Genomic DNA, 15,546 nt, shown 5'->3' with positions numbered 1-15,546 from the left:
TGACCATTATTCCCCACAATATCAGTGTTCAATGGGCTGTGGGTCACACCTGGCCCGCGGACCCTGGCAAGCCAGCCCAGGCAACTCAGCTTGCATGCCAACCATCAGCTCTTCATACCGGCATCAGAGTTTTGGGAGCTTGGTCAGTGTTTGCTGACAAATACCAGCAAGTCCTGGGCCCCACTCTCCTCAGTCCTGTTCCTACTCAAATCCAACTGCCAACAGATCAGACGCGGCCCTCTCTCCTGAAAATACTGGAAAGGGGCAAGGGAATGGATGGCAATAAAAGGGGATATAGACGGGGTGAAATTAAAGGGAGATGGAAGAGGCAGAATTGGAATGGAGGGGGAGAAGAGTGGCAGGTTCAACGAGGGGGAGGGTGAATTGAGGGAGAGAGGAAGTATGACAGTATGAAGTGGGATTAATCTACTGGAATATTTTGAGGATATAACTGGTAAAATAGATAAGGGAGAACCAGTGGATGTGGTGTATTTGGACTTTCAGAAGGCTTTCGATAAGGTCCCGCATAAGAGATTAGCTTGTAAAATTAAGGCACATGGGATTGGGGGCAAGGTATTGACTTGGATAGAGAACTGGTTGGCAGACAGAAAGCAAAGAGTTGGAATAAACGGGTCTTTTTCCGAGTGGCAGGCATTGACGAGTGGGGTACCGCAGGGATCGGTCCTAGGACCCCAGCTATTCACAATATATATTAATGATCTAGACGAGGGAACTAGATGTAATATCTCCAAGTTTGCAGACGACACAAAGCTGGGTGGGCATGTGTGCTGCGAGGAGGATGCCGAGAAACTCCAGGATGATTTAGACAGGTTGGGTGATTGGGCAGAAGCATGGCAGATGCAATATAACGTGGATAAATGCGAGGTTATCCACTTTGGTGTCAAAAACAGGAAGGCAGATTATTATCTGAATGGCAATAGATTGGGAGAAGGGAAAGTGCAACGAGACCTGGGTGTCCTTGTGCACCAGTCGCTGAAGGTAAGCATGCAGGTGCAGCAGGCGGTTAAGAAGGCAAATGGTATGTTGGCCTTCGTAGCGAGAGGGTTTGAGTACAGGAACAAGGATGTCTTGCTGCAGTTGTACAGGGCCTTGGTGAGACCGCACCTTGAGTATTGTGTGCAGTTTTGGTCGCCTTATCTGAGGAAGGATGTTCTTGCCATGGAGGGAGTGCAGCGAAGATTCACTAGGCTGATACCTGGGGTGGCAGAAATGACGTATGAGGAGAGATTGGGTCGATTGGGCTTATACTCGCTGGAGTTTAGAAGAATGAGAGGGGATCTCATTGAAACTTATAAAATTCTAACAGGCCTAGACGCAGGAAGGATGTTCCCGATGGTCGGGGAGTCCAGAACCAGGTGTCACAGTCTAAGGATAAGGGGTAAGCCATTTAGGACAGGGATGAGGAGGAATTTCTTCACCCAGAGAGTGGTGAACCTGTGGAATTCTCTACCACAGAAGGCAGTAGAGGCCAATTCATTAAATATATTCAAGAAAGAGTTAGATATATTTCTTAAGGCTAAAGGGATCAAGGGATATGGAGAGAAGGCAGGGACAGGGTACTGAATTTGGATGATCAGCTATGATCTCATTGAATGGCGGAGCAGGCTCGAGGGGCCGAATGGCCTACTCCTGCTCCTATCTTCTATGTTTCTATGTTTCTATTAATTGAATAGCACTACCAAAGAGCCGGCACAGGCACAATGGGCCAAATGGTCTCCTCCTGTTTCATTCTATCATTCTATTACCTGGGAGAGATGGAGAAGAGAGTGTCTTTGTGAATGATTTGGATGGCGGAGCAGGCTCGAAAGGCTGAATGGCCGACTCCTGCTCCTATTTCTTATATTTGATGGGACAGTGAGAGAGAGCTTTACTCTGAATGCAAACTGAGCCAGTGGTACATTGTCTTTTTATGTCCCCATCTCAACCTGAAGGCACTGACTGATGCTGGGATACTGTTTCATGCATCTGGTACTTTGGTCAGCTGAGATAGAGGATCAGCCATGATCATATTGAATGGCGGAGCAGGCTCGACGGGCCGAATGGCCAACTCCTGCTCCTCTTTTCTATGACCATTCTTTATGTGTGATACTGGACGATGCGCTGGCAAGCTATTCAACATGGAGGAGCATCACAGCCGAGCCTGATAACGTTCTGAACTGATGTCCATCAGGAGAGTCACTGGATAGCATTGAGGAGCAGGAAGCTGGCTGATTTTTTCCCCCTCTCTATGTCGGACGCACTGAGGCCACTTATAGTTCCTCATTCTCCCACTACCCAGACTATGACCAACTAACCCAGACTGGCAACTGAACCTGGGCCCACTGGTTTATGACACTACTGACATGAATCTTGTCATTCATGTGGAAATGACTTAGGAAATAATACTGGGCGGCCTGCTGGTGGCGCTGTCCAGGGAGAGTATAAATACTCGGGCATGGGCCCAGCTTGCTCAGGACATTCCTTAACAGGAACTAGTGAAGGACGCAACTAGATCTCCATGTTGAAAAACAGTTGATTAAAGCCTTGTTTAATATTTAGACCAAGTGCCTAGTAGTTTTCTTACGTCAACTACCATGTAACTTGGTGCATTTACCAACTGAGCTTTCACAAGACGTTGCCCAAAGGCCACAGCAGCGAACCCTCCCACTGAACGACAACAGATGTAAGGGAGACTGACGAATGAAAGAGAAATGACGGGAAAAAAAGACCCATCTCCTCCCGTCAGCGGTACAGTCATGTTGTTTTATGGTTTTCATTTATCTTCAGCGGCTCTTGCTCCAGAGCCTCCAGAGGAGAAGCCCAACACTGCTGATAAAGATGATAACCAGACCGAGAAAACGTTGAATCCCGGGAACAAGCAAGGTTTGTGTCTGCACTTTATTGCGGTTTCGTGATTTATAGTGTTGCAGTAACGACAAGACATCCACTTCCTTCAGCCTCCACTTCCCTTCTTCTTTTAATAAAACTCCCACTATACTGTCCCATCGAGCATTCAGAGTAAAGCTCCCTCTCACTGTCTCATCGAGCATTCAGAGTAAAGCTCCCTCTCACTGTCCCATCGAGCATTCAGAGTAAAGCTCCCTCTCACTGTCTCATCGAGCATTCAGAGTAAAGCTCCCTCTCACTGTCCCATCGAGCATTCAGAGTAAAGCTCCCTCTCACTGTCCCATCGAGCATTCAGAGTAAAGCTCCCTCTCACTGTCCCATCGAGCATTCAGAGTAAAGCTCCCTCTCACTGTCCCATCGAGTATTCAGAGTAAAGCTCCCTCTCACTGTCCCATCGAGCATTCAGAGTAAAGCTCCCTCTCACTGTCCCATCGAGCATTCAGAGTAAAGCTCCCTCTCACTGTCCCATCAAACATAAGAAATAGGAGCAGGAGTCGGCCCTTCGGCCCCTCGAGCCTGCTCCGCCATTCAGTAAGATCAGGGCTGACCTTCTACCTCATCTCCACTTCCCTGCATTATCCCCATATCCCTTGATTCCCTTAATATCCAAAAATCTATCAATCTCGGTCTTGAATATACTCAACGACTGAGCCTCCACAGCCCTCTGGGGCAGAGAATTACAAAGATTCACCGCCCTCTGAGTGAAGAAATTCCTCCTCATCTCAGTCCTAAATGGCCGACCCCTTATTCTGAGACTGTGACCCCTGGTTCTAGACTCCCCAGCCTGGGGAAAACATCTTCCCTGCATCTACCCTGTCGAGCCCTGTAAGAATTTTGTATGTTTCAATGAGATCACCTCTCATTCTTCTAAACTCTAGAGAATATAGGCCGAGTCTACTCAATCTCTCCTCATAGGACAATCCCCCCATCCCAGGAATCAGTCTGGTGAACCTTCGTTGCACTCCCTCTATGGCAAGTATATCTTTCCTTAGGTAAGGAGACCAAAACTGTCCACAATACTCCAGGTGTGGTCTCACCAGGGCCCTATATAATTGCAGTAAGACATCTTTACTTTTATACTCAAATCCTCTTGTAATAAAGGCCAACATACCATTTGCTTTCCTAATTGCTTGCTGTACCTACATGTTAACTTTCAGTGATTCGTGTACAAGGACACCCAGGTCCCTCTGAACACCAACAGTTCCCAATCTCTCACCATTTAAAAAATACTCTGCTTTTCTATTTTTCCTACTAAAGTGGATAACTTCACATTTCTCCACATTATATTCCATTTGCCATGTTCTTGCCCACTCACTTAGCCTGTCTATATCCCCTTGAAGCCTCCTTGCATCCTCCTCACAACTTAACCTTCCCACCCAGCTTTGTATCATCAGCAAACTTGGATATATTACATTTGGTGCCCTCATCCAAATCATTGATGTAGATTGTGAATAGCTGAGGCCCAAGCACTGATCCTTGCGGTACCCCACTAGTTACAGCCTGCCAACCCGAAAATGACCCGTTTATTCCTACTCTCTGTTTTCTGTGCGTTAACCAATCCTCAATCCATGCTGGTATATTACCCCCAATCCCATGAGCCCTCATTTTGTTTATTAACTTCTTGTGTGGCATCTTATCGAATGCCTTCTGAAAATCCAAATACACCACATCCACTGGTTCCCCCTTATCTATTCTGATAGTTACAACCTCAAAAAACTCTAACATTTGTCAAACATGATTTCCCTTTCATAAATCCGTGTTGACTCTGCCCAATCCTATTATTATTTTCTACGTGCCCTGTTACCATGTCCTTAATAATAGATTCTAGCATTTTCCCTACTACTGATGTCAGGCTAACTGGTCTGCAGTTCCCCGTTTTCTCTCACCCTCCTTTCTTAAATAGTGGGGTTACATTTGCCACCTTCCAATCCATGGGAACCGTTCTAGAATCTATGGAATTTTGGAAAATGACAACCAATGCATCCACTATCTCTATAGCCACCTCTTTCAAAACCCTGGAATGTAGGCCATCAGGTCCAGGGGATTTATCGGCTTTCAGTCCCATTAATTTCTCCAGTACTATTTTTTTACTAATACTAATTTCTTTCAGTTCCTCATTCTCACTAGACCCTTGGTTCTCCACTATTTCCGGGAAGTTTTTTGCATCTTCTTCTCTGCCACTTCTTTATTCATCATTATAATTTCTCCTGTCTCAGCCTGTAAGGGACCCACATTTACTTTTGCTAATCTTTTTCTTTTTACATACCTATAGAAGCTTTTATAGTCTGTTTCTTTGTCTCTCGCTAGTTTACTCTCATATTTTATTTTCCCTTTCTATATCAATTTCTTGGTCCTCCTTTGCTGAATTCTAAAATCCTCCCAATCCTCAGGCAATTTAGTATACTGTATTCGCTGCTCACGATGCGGTCTCCTCTACATTGGGGAGACCAAATGCAGATTGGGTGACCGCTTTGCGGAACACCTCCGTTCAGTCCGTAAGGGTGACCCCGAGCTTCCGGTCGCCTGTCACTTTAATTCTCCGCTCCACTCCCACTCAGGCCTCACCGTCCTCGGCCTCTTGCACTGTTCCACTGAAGCTCAACGTAAGCTCGAGGAACAGCACCTCAACTTTCTATTAGGCACTTTACAGCCTTCTGCACTCAACATCGAGTTCAACAATTTCAGACTATAACCTCAGCCCCTGTATTTCTTTATATATTTTTTTCTCTCTTGTTTTCTCACATGGTAGCTGTTAATGTTGCTGCCATCATCATTCACACCTCATCTAGTGTCATCTTTTGTTTTTTAACTTGTCCCATTACCATCTCCTTTTGCCTCGCACCATCATCCCTTTTGTCAGTCAATCTCTCCTGCCTTCCATCCTGTCACAGACCTTCCCTTTGTTCTTTCCTCCCCTCCTCCCTGCCCCTGCTTAAAAATCTCTCCTCCCTAACCTTTTCCAGTTCTGGCGAAGGGTCCTCGACCTGAAACGTTGACTCTGTTTCTCTCTCCTCCATGCTGCCTGACCTGCTGAGTGTTTCCAGCATTTACTGTTGTTACCTCAGGCTTACTACTCTTTTTGGCAACATTATAAGCCTCTTCCTTTGATCTACTACTATCTTTAACTTCTCTTGTTAACCACGGTTGGACCACTTTTCCTGTGGGGTTTTTGTGCCTTAAAGGAATGTATATTTTTTGTAAATTATGTATTAATTCTTTAAATGCTAGCCATTGCTTCTCTACCATCAACCTTTTAATGTAGTTTCCCAATCTACCTTAGCCAACTCGCCCCTCATACCTACGTAGTTTGCTTTGTTTAGATTTAAGACCCTAGTTTTGGATTTAACTAAATCCACTTTCAAGCTCAATATAAAATTCTATTATATTATGGTCACTCTTCCCTAAAGGCCCCTTTACTACAAGGTTATTAATTAACCCTTTCTCATTGCACAATACTAGATCTAAAATAGCCTGTTCCCTAGTTGATTCCTCAACAGACTGATCTAGAAAACTATCTTGTATACTTTCCATGAATTCGTCCTCCACACTATTACTGCAAATTTGGTTTGCCCAGTCTACATGTAGATTAAAGTCCCCCATGATTACTGTATTACCCTTGTTACACGCGCCTCTAACTTCCTGATTTATACTCTGCCCTACATTACAACTATTGTTTGGGGGCCTATAAACAACTCCCACCAATGTTTTCTGCCCCCTTGCTGTTGCTTAGCTTCGCCCAAACTGATTCTACCTCTTGATTTTCCGAGCTAAGATCCTTTCTCTCTACTATCAGGGCTACCCCTTCTCCTTTTCCATTTTGCCTATCTCTTCTAAAAGTTAAGTATCCTGGAATATTTAGTTCCCAACCTTGGCTACATTGCAACCACATCTCCATAATGGCTATTAGATCAAACCTGTTCATTTCTACCTGCGCTATTAATTCATCTATTTTGTTGCGAATGTTTCATGCATTCAGATATAGTGCCTTTAGCTTTGACTTATTTCTGTTTTTCCCTGATGCCACCTTAGTCACTGATGCCTTATTACCACCTTCGTTACTGTCTCCATCCCTTCCTGACCCACTCTGCTTATTTTTACCCAAAACTCTACTCTGCTCTAGGGGGGCCTACCTGCGGCCGGGGCGACGCTAGTTAAAGGGGAGGTGGCGGGCGGCCATTTTTGTTGCTGGCTGCCTGCCAGCACCTGCCCCTGTTGCTGTCCCCGGCCCCCGTGAAGCCCCCCCCCCGCCGTGGGGTGCCAGCTGCGCTCCGTGAGCCCGGCCCTCCTGATCCCTGGTGGCCCAGCTGGGCGCCCGGGATGCGCTGCACCAGACCCCTCCCCTTTAATAAGGGGAGGAATGCCTGCAGTACCACGGCACGTAGCACCACGATATTGGCTCGCAGCGCCCCAAGAGGGACGCGGGGTGCTTCCAGTATCGCCCCTCCTCCCTTTCGGGGCGTTACCTGGGAAAATCGGCCGCGGGGCGGCGAAATTTTTCAGGGCGCTGTTGGGGCACTCCCCAATTTTTATCCCCTGGTGGTTTGGCCAACATATATCCCTCAACCAGTAGCACCAAAACAGATTAACTGGTTATTTATCTCACTGCTGTTTGTGGGATCTTGCTGTGTGCAAATTGGCTGCTGCATTTGCCTGCAAAGCAATAGTGACACTCCAAAAGTAATTTGCTGTCTGTGCAGCACTTTGAGACATCCTGAGGGCATGAAAGGGGCTATATCAACGGCAGTTGTATCTTTCTTTTAAATGCTACCCATAACTGCAGACATAAAACTGATTCGTGGCCGCCTGACCTTACGATAAACCAGGTGATAAATTTTTTGAAACAATCTATACGACTGAACATTAAAATCCAAACAGACAATTCCCGAGATTAGCTTCGTGACAATATTGCGTTGAGCAGCCAGTGGAACCGTACCGCAGTCAGAGTCGGCGCCCTCGAGACAGGGTGCGAGAAAAAACCGGGCAACAGAGCAAAGGATAAACTTAGGGGAACCAACAACAACAACATTAACTTGTATTTATATAGTGCCTTTAATGTAGTAAAACGTCTCAAGGTGCTGCACAGGAGTATTTTAAGACAAAAAATTTTACACCGATCCACATAAGGATAAATTAGGGCAGGTGACCAAAAGCTTGGTCAAAGAGGTCAGTTTTAAGGAGCGTCTTAAAGGAGGAAAGAGAAGCGGAAAGGTTTAGGGAGGGAATTCCAGAGCTCAGGGCCCAGGCAACAGAAGGCACGACCACCAAAGGTTGAGCAATTATAATCAGGGATGCTCAAGATTCCAGAATTAGAGGAGCGCAGAGATCTCGGGGCGGGGGGTTGCGGGGGGTGGTTGTGGGGCTGGCGGAGATTACAGAGATAGGGAGGGGGCGAGGGCCATGGAGGGATTTGAAAACAAGGATGAGAATTTTGAAATCGAGGCACTGCTTAATTTCGGTCAGCGAGCACAGCGGGGGTGGGTGAACGGGACTTGGTGCGAGTTAGGACACGGGGCAGCCGAGTTTTGGATCACCTCAAGTTTACGTAGGGTGGAATGTGGGAGGCCAGCCAGGAGTGCGTTGGAATAGTCAAGTCTAGAGGCAACAAAGGCATGGATGAGGATTTCAGCAGTGGATGAGCAGGCGGTACAGTATATAGCACTAAATTATAGTATTTTTTACTGTGCATATGTTGTTTGAGTCAAATTTAATGCCAAACTAAATTACACAGAATGTACAGCACAGAAACAGGCCATTCGGCCCATCGGGTTCATGCTGGTGTTTATTATTGCTTTATTCATTTATGGGATGTGGGCGTCGCTGGCAAGGCCAGCATTTATTGCCCATCCCTAATTGCCCTTGAGAAGGTGGTGGTGAGCCGCCTTCTTGAACCGCTGCAGTCCGTGTGGTGAAGGTGATCCCACAGTGCTGTTAGGGAGGGAGTTCCAGGAGGAGGGGTGGGAGGAGGCTCCACCACTACCTCATCGCACCCTATCAGCATGACCTTCTATTCCTTTCTCCCTCATGACCACACCCGATTAGCTCCGATGGACGGGCCGCATCATCCGCATGCCCGATACGAGACTCCCAAAACAAGCGCTCTACTCGGAGCTCCAACACGGCAAGAGAGCCCCAGGTGGGCAGAGGAAACGCTTCAAGGACACCCTCAAGGCCTCCTTGAAAAAGTGTAACATCCCCACTGACACCTGGGAATCCCTGGCCCAAGACCGCACAAAGTGGAGGAGAAGCATCCGGGAAGGCGCCGAACACCTCGAGTCTCTTCGCCAGGAGCAAGCGGAAGCCAAGCGCAGGCAGCGCAAGGAGCACACGTCAACCCAAGCACCCCACCCACCCGCCCCTTCAACCACCGTCTGCCCCACCTGTGACAGAGACTGTAGGTCCCGCATTGGACTCATCAGTCACCTGAGAACTCATTTTTAGTGCGGAAGCAAGTCATCCTCGGTTCCGAGGGTCTGCCTAAGAAGAAGACTTACGTAATTCCCTGCAGTTGAGGAATCTGCCTTACATGGCGTGCTGGTCTTATTGTGCCATTATTTAATGGGTGGCGGTTGTCAGTAAGGGGCCCGCGCGCGCCCTCCCTCACTGCTGATACAGCAGGTTTCAAGCAGTAACAGATAGCATGGTTGCGGAGATGGGGGCGCGGTCAGTTTTAACCTAAACCGCCCGTGGGGAAACCGACCAGACCGTGTGCAACCCTGGTTTTCCACCCCGCCCAGATTTTACTCTCGCTCGAAGTCAGTGAAGAGCAATATCCGGGAAGGGTGTACAACCGGTTAACACTGTCGGGTTAAAATTGCCCCCTTTAAATGAAGTATTATCTCTGGCTCTGTCTTCTGCTGGATTGCTAGCAGGATCACTCAGGAGGAACCGCAAGCTCGCTGGCAGCCATCCCTGCTGAGTGTGGGGCTCTTACCACAGGTGATTGCACAGGCTATGCCCGTGGAGACGGAGACCCGTCCTGGCCTCGGCCCAGCAGGTTTTTCTGGAGCCCAGCATTTAGAACTGCATCGTGCGCGGCTGCTAATGCCACGCGTCGTGGCACGAAGCATGCATTCACGAGGCAGATCCACCAGCTTGGTGCAGGGAAGTAAGAGCCTTGGCACTAAACGCGCATAAAAGGCCATGTAAAAGAAAGAAAGACTTGCATTTCTACAGCGCCTTTCACGACCACCGGACGTCTCAAAGCGCTTTACAGCCAATGAAGCACTTTTTGAAGTGTGGTCACTGTTTTAATGTAGGAAACGCGGCAGCCAATTTGTGCACTGCAAGCTTCCACAGACAGCAATGTGATAATGACCAGATCATCTGTTTTAGTGATGTTGATTGAGGGATAAATATTGGCCCCGGGATACCGGGGAGAACTCCCCTGTTCTTCTTTGAAATAGTGCCATGGGATCTTTTACGTCCACCTGAGAGGGCAGACAGGGCCTCGGTTTAACGTCTCATCTGAAAGACGGCACCTCCGACAGTGCGGCACTCCCTCAGTACCGCCCATCCGACAGTGCGGCGCTCCCTCAGTACTGCCCCTCCGACAGTGCGGCGCTCCCTCAGTACTGCCCCTCCGACAGTGCGGCGCTCCCTCAGCACCGCCCCTCCGACAGTGCGGCGCTCCCTCAGCACTGCACTGGGAGTGTCAGCCTAGCTTTATGTACTCAAGTCCCCGGAGTGGGACTATGAACCCACAACCTTCTGGCTTAGAGGCGAGTGTGCTACCCACTGAGCCACAGCTGACATGAAAGATCGCCACTCGCATGAAACACACAAACAGACGAGTTTGGAAAATATTACAGTTCCTTCTCCCTGGAGGTAGTCCCACGGGCAGCAGCACCTCCTTAATCTTTCGCCTGGGTGCCCATTCTTAACATGCTAGTCTGGTATCTGCTGTGTTAGCTGACCGCAGGTGGGCCATTCAGCCATGAAAAGCGTCACAGTTAAGTTCAATGCTTGCCCTCGCCTGATGTTCAAACCTGCCCACTTTCCGACAGGGGTCACCAGCCTGCGATCGGGAGCGGGAACCCTGGCTGGGTTTATTTTTCCCCCCCACCCCCCAACCCTGTCCCTAGCCCCAAAATGTAACTGAGGCCAGTTCTAGCGCCTGAACTGCTGATCATTTACTGGTCCATCAGGGGAGTCGTGTGTGAAAAAATTGTAAAGATTGTTCTGTTTCGCTGTATTTGATTCCGTTGCCATGGTGCTGCAGTGCAGAACGTGATCACTCCGCATCTGTAATTATTTGCAGCAAATTGCGTGAAGGTCCACTGATTAAGTGAAGGACACCTCATTAAGTGGGTTAAGACCTCTGTTAAAATAGCAGAGAGTGCCTTTGCGTAGAAATGCATTGAGCATCCGCACGATAACATCAGCAAGTCACTTTTCTGCCCTTTTGTTTTTTTTAACCTGGGCAGTTTTTAAAATCTGCTTCCTGTCCTGTTTCTGTATCACATTCAAGTTTTATTTCTCTCTCTCACTGCTAATGCTTTAAATGAAGGGAGAGAGACTGGTGTTTTCTGCTGTAATTACCCCCTACAAGAGGAATTCAGCGTTTCAACGTGTCTGGACACGGGCCCTGAGAGGAGAGGCCAAGCTTTCCTCACCCCGGAAGGAGAGACTTGAGCACAAAAATCCAGGCTGGCACTCCCACTGCGGTACTGAGGGAGCGCCGCACTGTCGGAGGGGCAGTACTGAGGGAGCGCCGCACTGTCGGAGGGGCGGTACTGAGGGAGCGCCGCACTGTCGGAGGGGCGGTACTGAGGGAGCGCCGCACTGTCGGAGGGGCGGTACTGAGGGAGCGCCGCACTGTCGGAGGGGCAGTGCTGAGGGAGCGCCGCACTGTCGGAGGGGCAGTGCTGAGGGAGCGCCGCACTGTCGGAGGGGCAGTACTGAGGGAGCGCCGCACTGTCGGAGGGGCAGTACTGAGGGAGCGCTGCACTGTCGGAGGGGCAGTACTGAGGGAGCGCTGCACTGTCAGTGGGGCAGTGCTGAGGGAGCGCCGCACTGTCGGAGGGGCAGTGCTGAGGGAGCGCCGCACTGTTGGAGGGGCAGTACTGAGGGAGCGCTGCACTGTCGGAGGGGCGGTACTGAGGGAGCACCGCACTGTCGGAGGGACAATACTGAGGGAGCGCTGCACTGTTGGAGGGGCAGTACTGAGGGAGCGCTGCACTGTTGGAGGGGCAGTACTGAGGGAGCGCCGCACTGTCGGAGGGACAGTACTGAGGGAGCGCCGCACTGTTGGAGGGGCAGTACTGAGGGAGCGCCGCACTGTCGGAGGGGCGGTACTGAGGGAGCACCGCACTGTCGGAGGGACAATACTGAGGGAGCGCTGCACTGTTGGAGGGGCAGTACTGAGGGAGCGCCGCACTGTTGAGAAAGAATGAGAGAGAGATCTTCAGAGGAGAACTGACGGTGGCAGTATAATAAAACAGACAAAATAGAGAGAAGTGAGAGGCATGGGGTGAGAGACGGATCAGCTGTCACACAGCAAGCTTTTTTCTTGAGTCTGCGTTAGATACGAAACAAGGAATGCCAGTGGTGTCTCCAGCTGTGGGAAGAGATTGCTGTGTCGTGGAGAGCTTAAACTAAAAGTTCGTCGCAAATCTGGAGGGGGAGGCGTTCAATTCCGAATGCTTTTTCTCCTCAGTCCATTTTACGTCCCGCCACTCCTCCTTTCAGCCTTGCCTGCGGGGCTAGTTGAGTCTGACTGGCATTCGACTCAAATATGGGTCCTCTGGACTGGTTGCTCTTTCCTCAGAGCTGATAGTCCACTCAAAACGCATCCGATACTCTTTTCTTCAAACTTAGTGAATGATTTTTTGCACAAGTTGGTGCCAAATGATGGACAGGTTACAGTCACGGACTCACACCAAGCTGGCAGCTAAATCGCCCTCAATGTAACTTTGCTCAGAACTTTCGCACTTCCATCTCCTCTGTCTGGCCTGCACTGACATAAGAACATAAGAAATAGGGGCAGGAGCAGGCCATTCAGCCCCTCGAGCCTGCTCCGCCATTCAATAAGATCATGGCTGATCATCGACCTCCACTCCACTTTCCCGCCCGATCTCCATATCCCTTGATTCCCCTAGAATTCAAAAATCTATCGATCTCGGTCTTGAATATACTCAAAGACTCAGCATTCACAGCCCTCTGGGGCAGAGAATTCCAAAGATTCACAACCCACTGAGTGAAGAAATTCCTCCTCATAAGAACATAAGAAATAGGAGCAGGAGTCGGCCGTTTGGCCCCTCGAGCCTGCTCCGCCATTTAATGAGATCATGGCTGATCTGATCTTGGGCTCAGCTCCATTTCCCTGCCCGCTCCCCACAACCCATCACTCCCTTATTGTTCAAAAATCTGCCTTTCTCCACCTTGAATGTATTCAATGACCCAGTCTCCACGGCTCTCTGGGGCAGAGAATTCCAAAGATTCATGACCCTCTGAGAGAAGAAATTCCTCCTCACCTCAGTTTTAAATGGGCGACCCTTTATTCTGAAACTGTGCCCCCGAGTTCTAGATTCCCCCATGAGGGGAAACATCCTCTCTGCATCTACCCTGTCGAGCCCTCTCAGAATCTTATATGTTTCAATGAGATCACCTCTCATTCTTCTAAACTCCAATGAGTACAGGCCCAACCTGCCCAATCTCTGACACACGAGCTGAAAGGACTTATCCTAACAAGCGCCCCCCCCGCCACCCAGCTTCTCTTCATAGATACAGATCAGCCCATGATCTAATTCAATGGTGGAACTGGCTCAAGAGGCTGAATGGCCTCCTCCTGTTCCTATCTCCCTCAGACTGGCAGAGAGTAAGGCAAAACCTAAGGGTCAAAATGGAGCTCCTCCAATGCCTCAGTGGGGAAAGGCACCATGAGGCCAGGAACTTTGCTCCCAGTCGGTGCCCAGTTAGCACCTCTCGGATGGGCCAGCAGTTGGAATGCAACACTTGGGGCTGGATTTTCTCAATGGGGAGCTTTAGGAGGCGGGACTCCATTGACCTGTGGCCAACCCACGCTATTTTCCCTTGATTGACCTTGTTAAGCCCACCCAGCGGGCTCAGCAGGCCAATTAAGGGGTAGCCGGTTACTGGTGACGTCAGCGAGTGACGTTTCATCTGTCAATTTTTGACAGATGGATTGTCATCGTTTGACAACTCTGTGAAGCTGTCAAACACTGACAGTCTGTCTTCTAAGTTGAGTCTTTACTCAAGACTCAATTAGAAAGCCTTCCTGAGCAGAAAGCAGAAGGCTGCTGCATTTGAGAATACAGCAGCCATTCTGCTTTCTCTGCCGGTGAGATGAGGGACTCCCGAGACCTGAAGGGTTGAAACCTGGAGGAAGAAGCAAAGGTAAGTAAAGCTTTTAAAACTCTCAACACTCACCTCACCCACTTACCTCATGTACCCATCACTCACCTGCACATCTTGGCCCTTCCGACCCCCGCAGACCCACAGCTTGCCTCGCTGACCCCAGCGAGGTTCGGAGCCGTCGGGAAGCCCACGCTTTAGGTGGCAAACTAGGGATTATCCAAAAAACTGCCTGTTAACTACCTGCGTGGGCCGGCTACCCACCTCCTGGGAAGATGGCTTGGAGGTGGGTTGGGGGCGGGATGGGCACCCGCCCCCAGATTCTGCCATTTTCCCAGCAGTCCCGCCTCCATACTTGCTGACATGAATCTTGTCATTCATGTGGAAATGACTTATGAAATAATACTGGGTGGCCTGCTGGTGGCGCTGTCCAGGGAGAGTATAAATACTCGGGCATGGGCCCAGCTTGCTCAGGACATTCTTTAACAGGAACTAGTGAAGGACACAACTAGCTCTCCATGTTGAAAAACAGTTGATTAAAGCCTTGTTTAATACTCAGACCAAGTGCCTAGTAGTTTTCTTACGCCACCCGCCTCCCCAGGGCTGGCAAAATCGCCCCCTTGGCTTCAGCGTCCTTGGACTAGAGTTGTGGCGGGGAGGAGGGGCACGGGTTGCAGGAATAACAATCGGCCAGAGTTCCTGCTCCAGATCTCTATCCAGCGAGACTTGCCGGGAAATGTGGGCGTTTGATGCCACGCTGAAACATGAGGAGTGAGCACTCATGCGAAAGTACCAGAGTGTGCCCAGCACCTGTGGAACTGGACCCCCAACAACCGGCAGCACCTTCTGGAGGGAAGGGAAGTCAAAATGGCAACTCATGATCTATAATTTAAAAAACTGGAAAACCGGAGACATCAGACTGACGCTTCCAGACTCCGAGGGCGAGATCGTGCCAGCCCTGGAGAGGCGGATTTGCAGGTGGGACTGCCGGGAAAATGGCAGAATCTGGGGGTGGGTGCCCATCCCACCCCTAACCCGCCTCTGTGCCATCTTCCCAGGAGGCAGGTAGCCGACCCGCGCCAGGTCCCGTCTCCTGGAGGCGGGAAGGGGATTACAGCCATTTAACTGCCTGTTAACAGTTAGTTAACAGGCAGTTAAGAGGCTTATCCCCATTTTTCCAGCACAGGTGCAGGCTTCCCAAAGGCTGCGAACCCCACCAGGGTCACCGAGGCGAGCAGTGGGTCTGCGGGGGTCGGAGGGGTCCAAAGGTGCGCTGTGGAGGTGAATGATGGGTGCAAGTGTGGAGAGGTAAGTGTGTGAGGTGAG

General features: G+C 49.7%; 1 protein-coding gene across 1 annotated transcript in view; it reads left to right on the top strand.

Annotated features, from left to right (window-relative positions):
• The window catches only part of LOC147092941 (ADP-ribose glycohydrolase MACROD1-like), a 1,295,420-nt gene that overhangs the window by 1,261,400 nt on the left and 18,474 nt on the right, over positions 1-15,546 (top strand). The window contains exon 10 of the mRNA XM_085976266.1: positions 2,788-2,883. Coding sequence (XP_085832392.1) covers positions 2,788-2,883 — 96 coding nt within the window. The remainder of the gene's footprint in view (positions 1-2,787; positions 2,884-15,546) is intronic.

This window comes from Somniosus microcephalus, unplaced genomic scaffold, assembly GCF_052327205.1.
Source record: "Somniosus microcephalus isolate GS21.2 unplaced genomic scaffold, FLI_Smic_1.0 unresolved_chr2, whole genome shotgun sequence".
NCBI classification, from domain to species: domain Eukaryota; kingdom Metazoa; phylum Chordata; class Chondrichthyes; order Squaliformes; family Somniosidae; genus Somniosus; species Somniosus microcephalus.
This window is presented reverse-complemented; position numbering and strand designations above follow the sequence as displayed.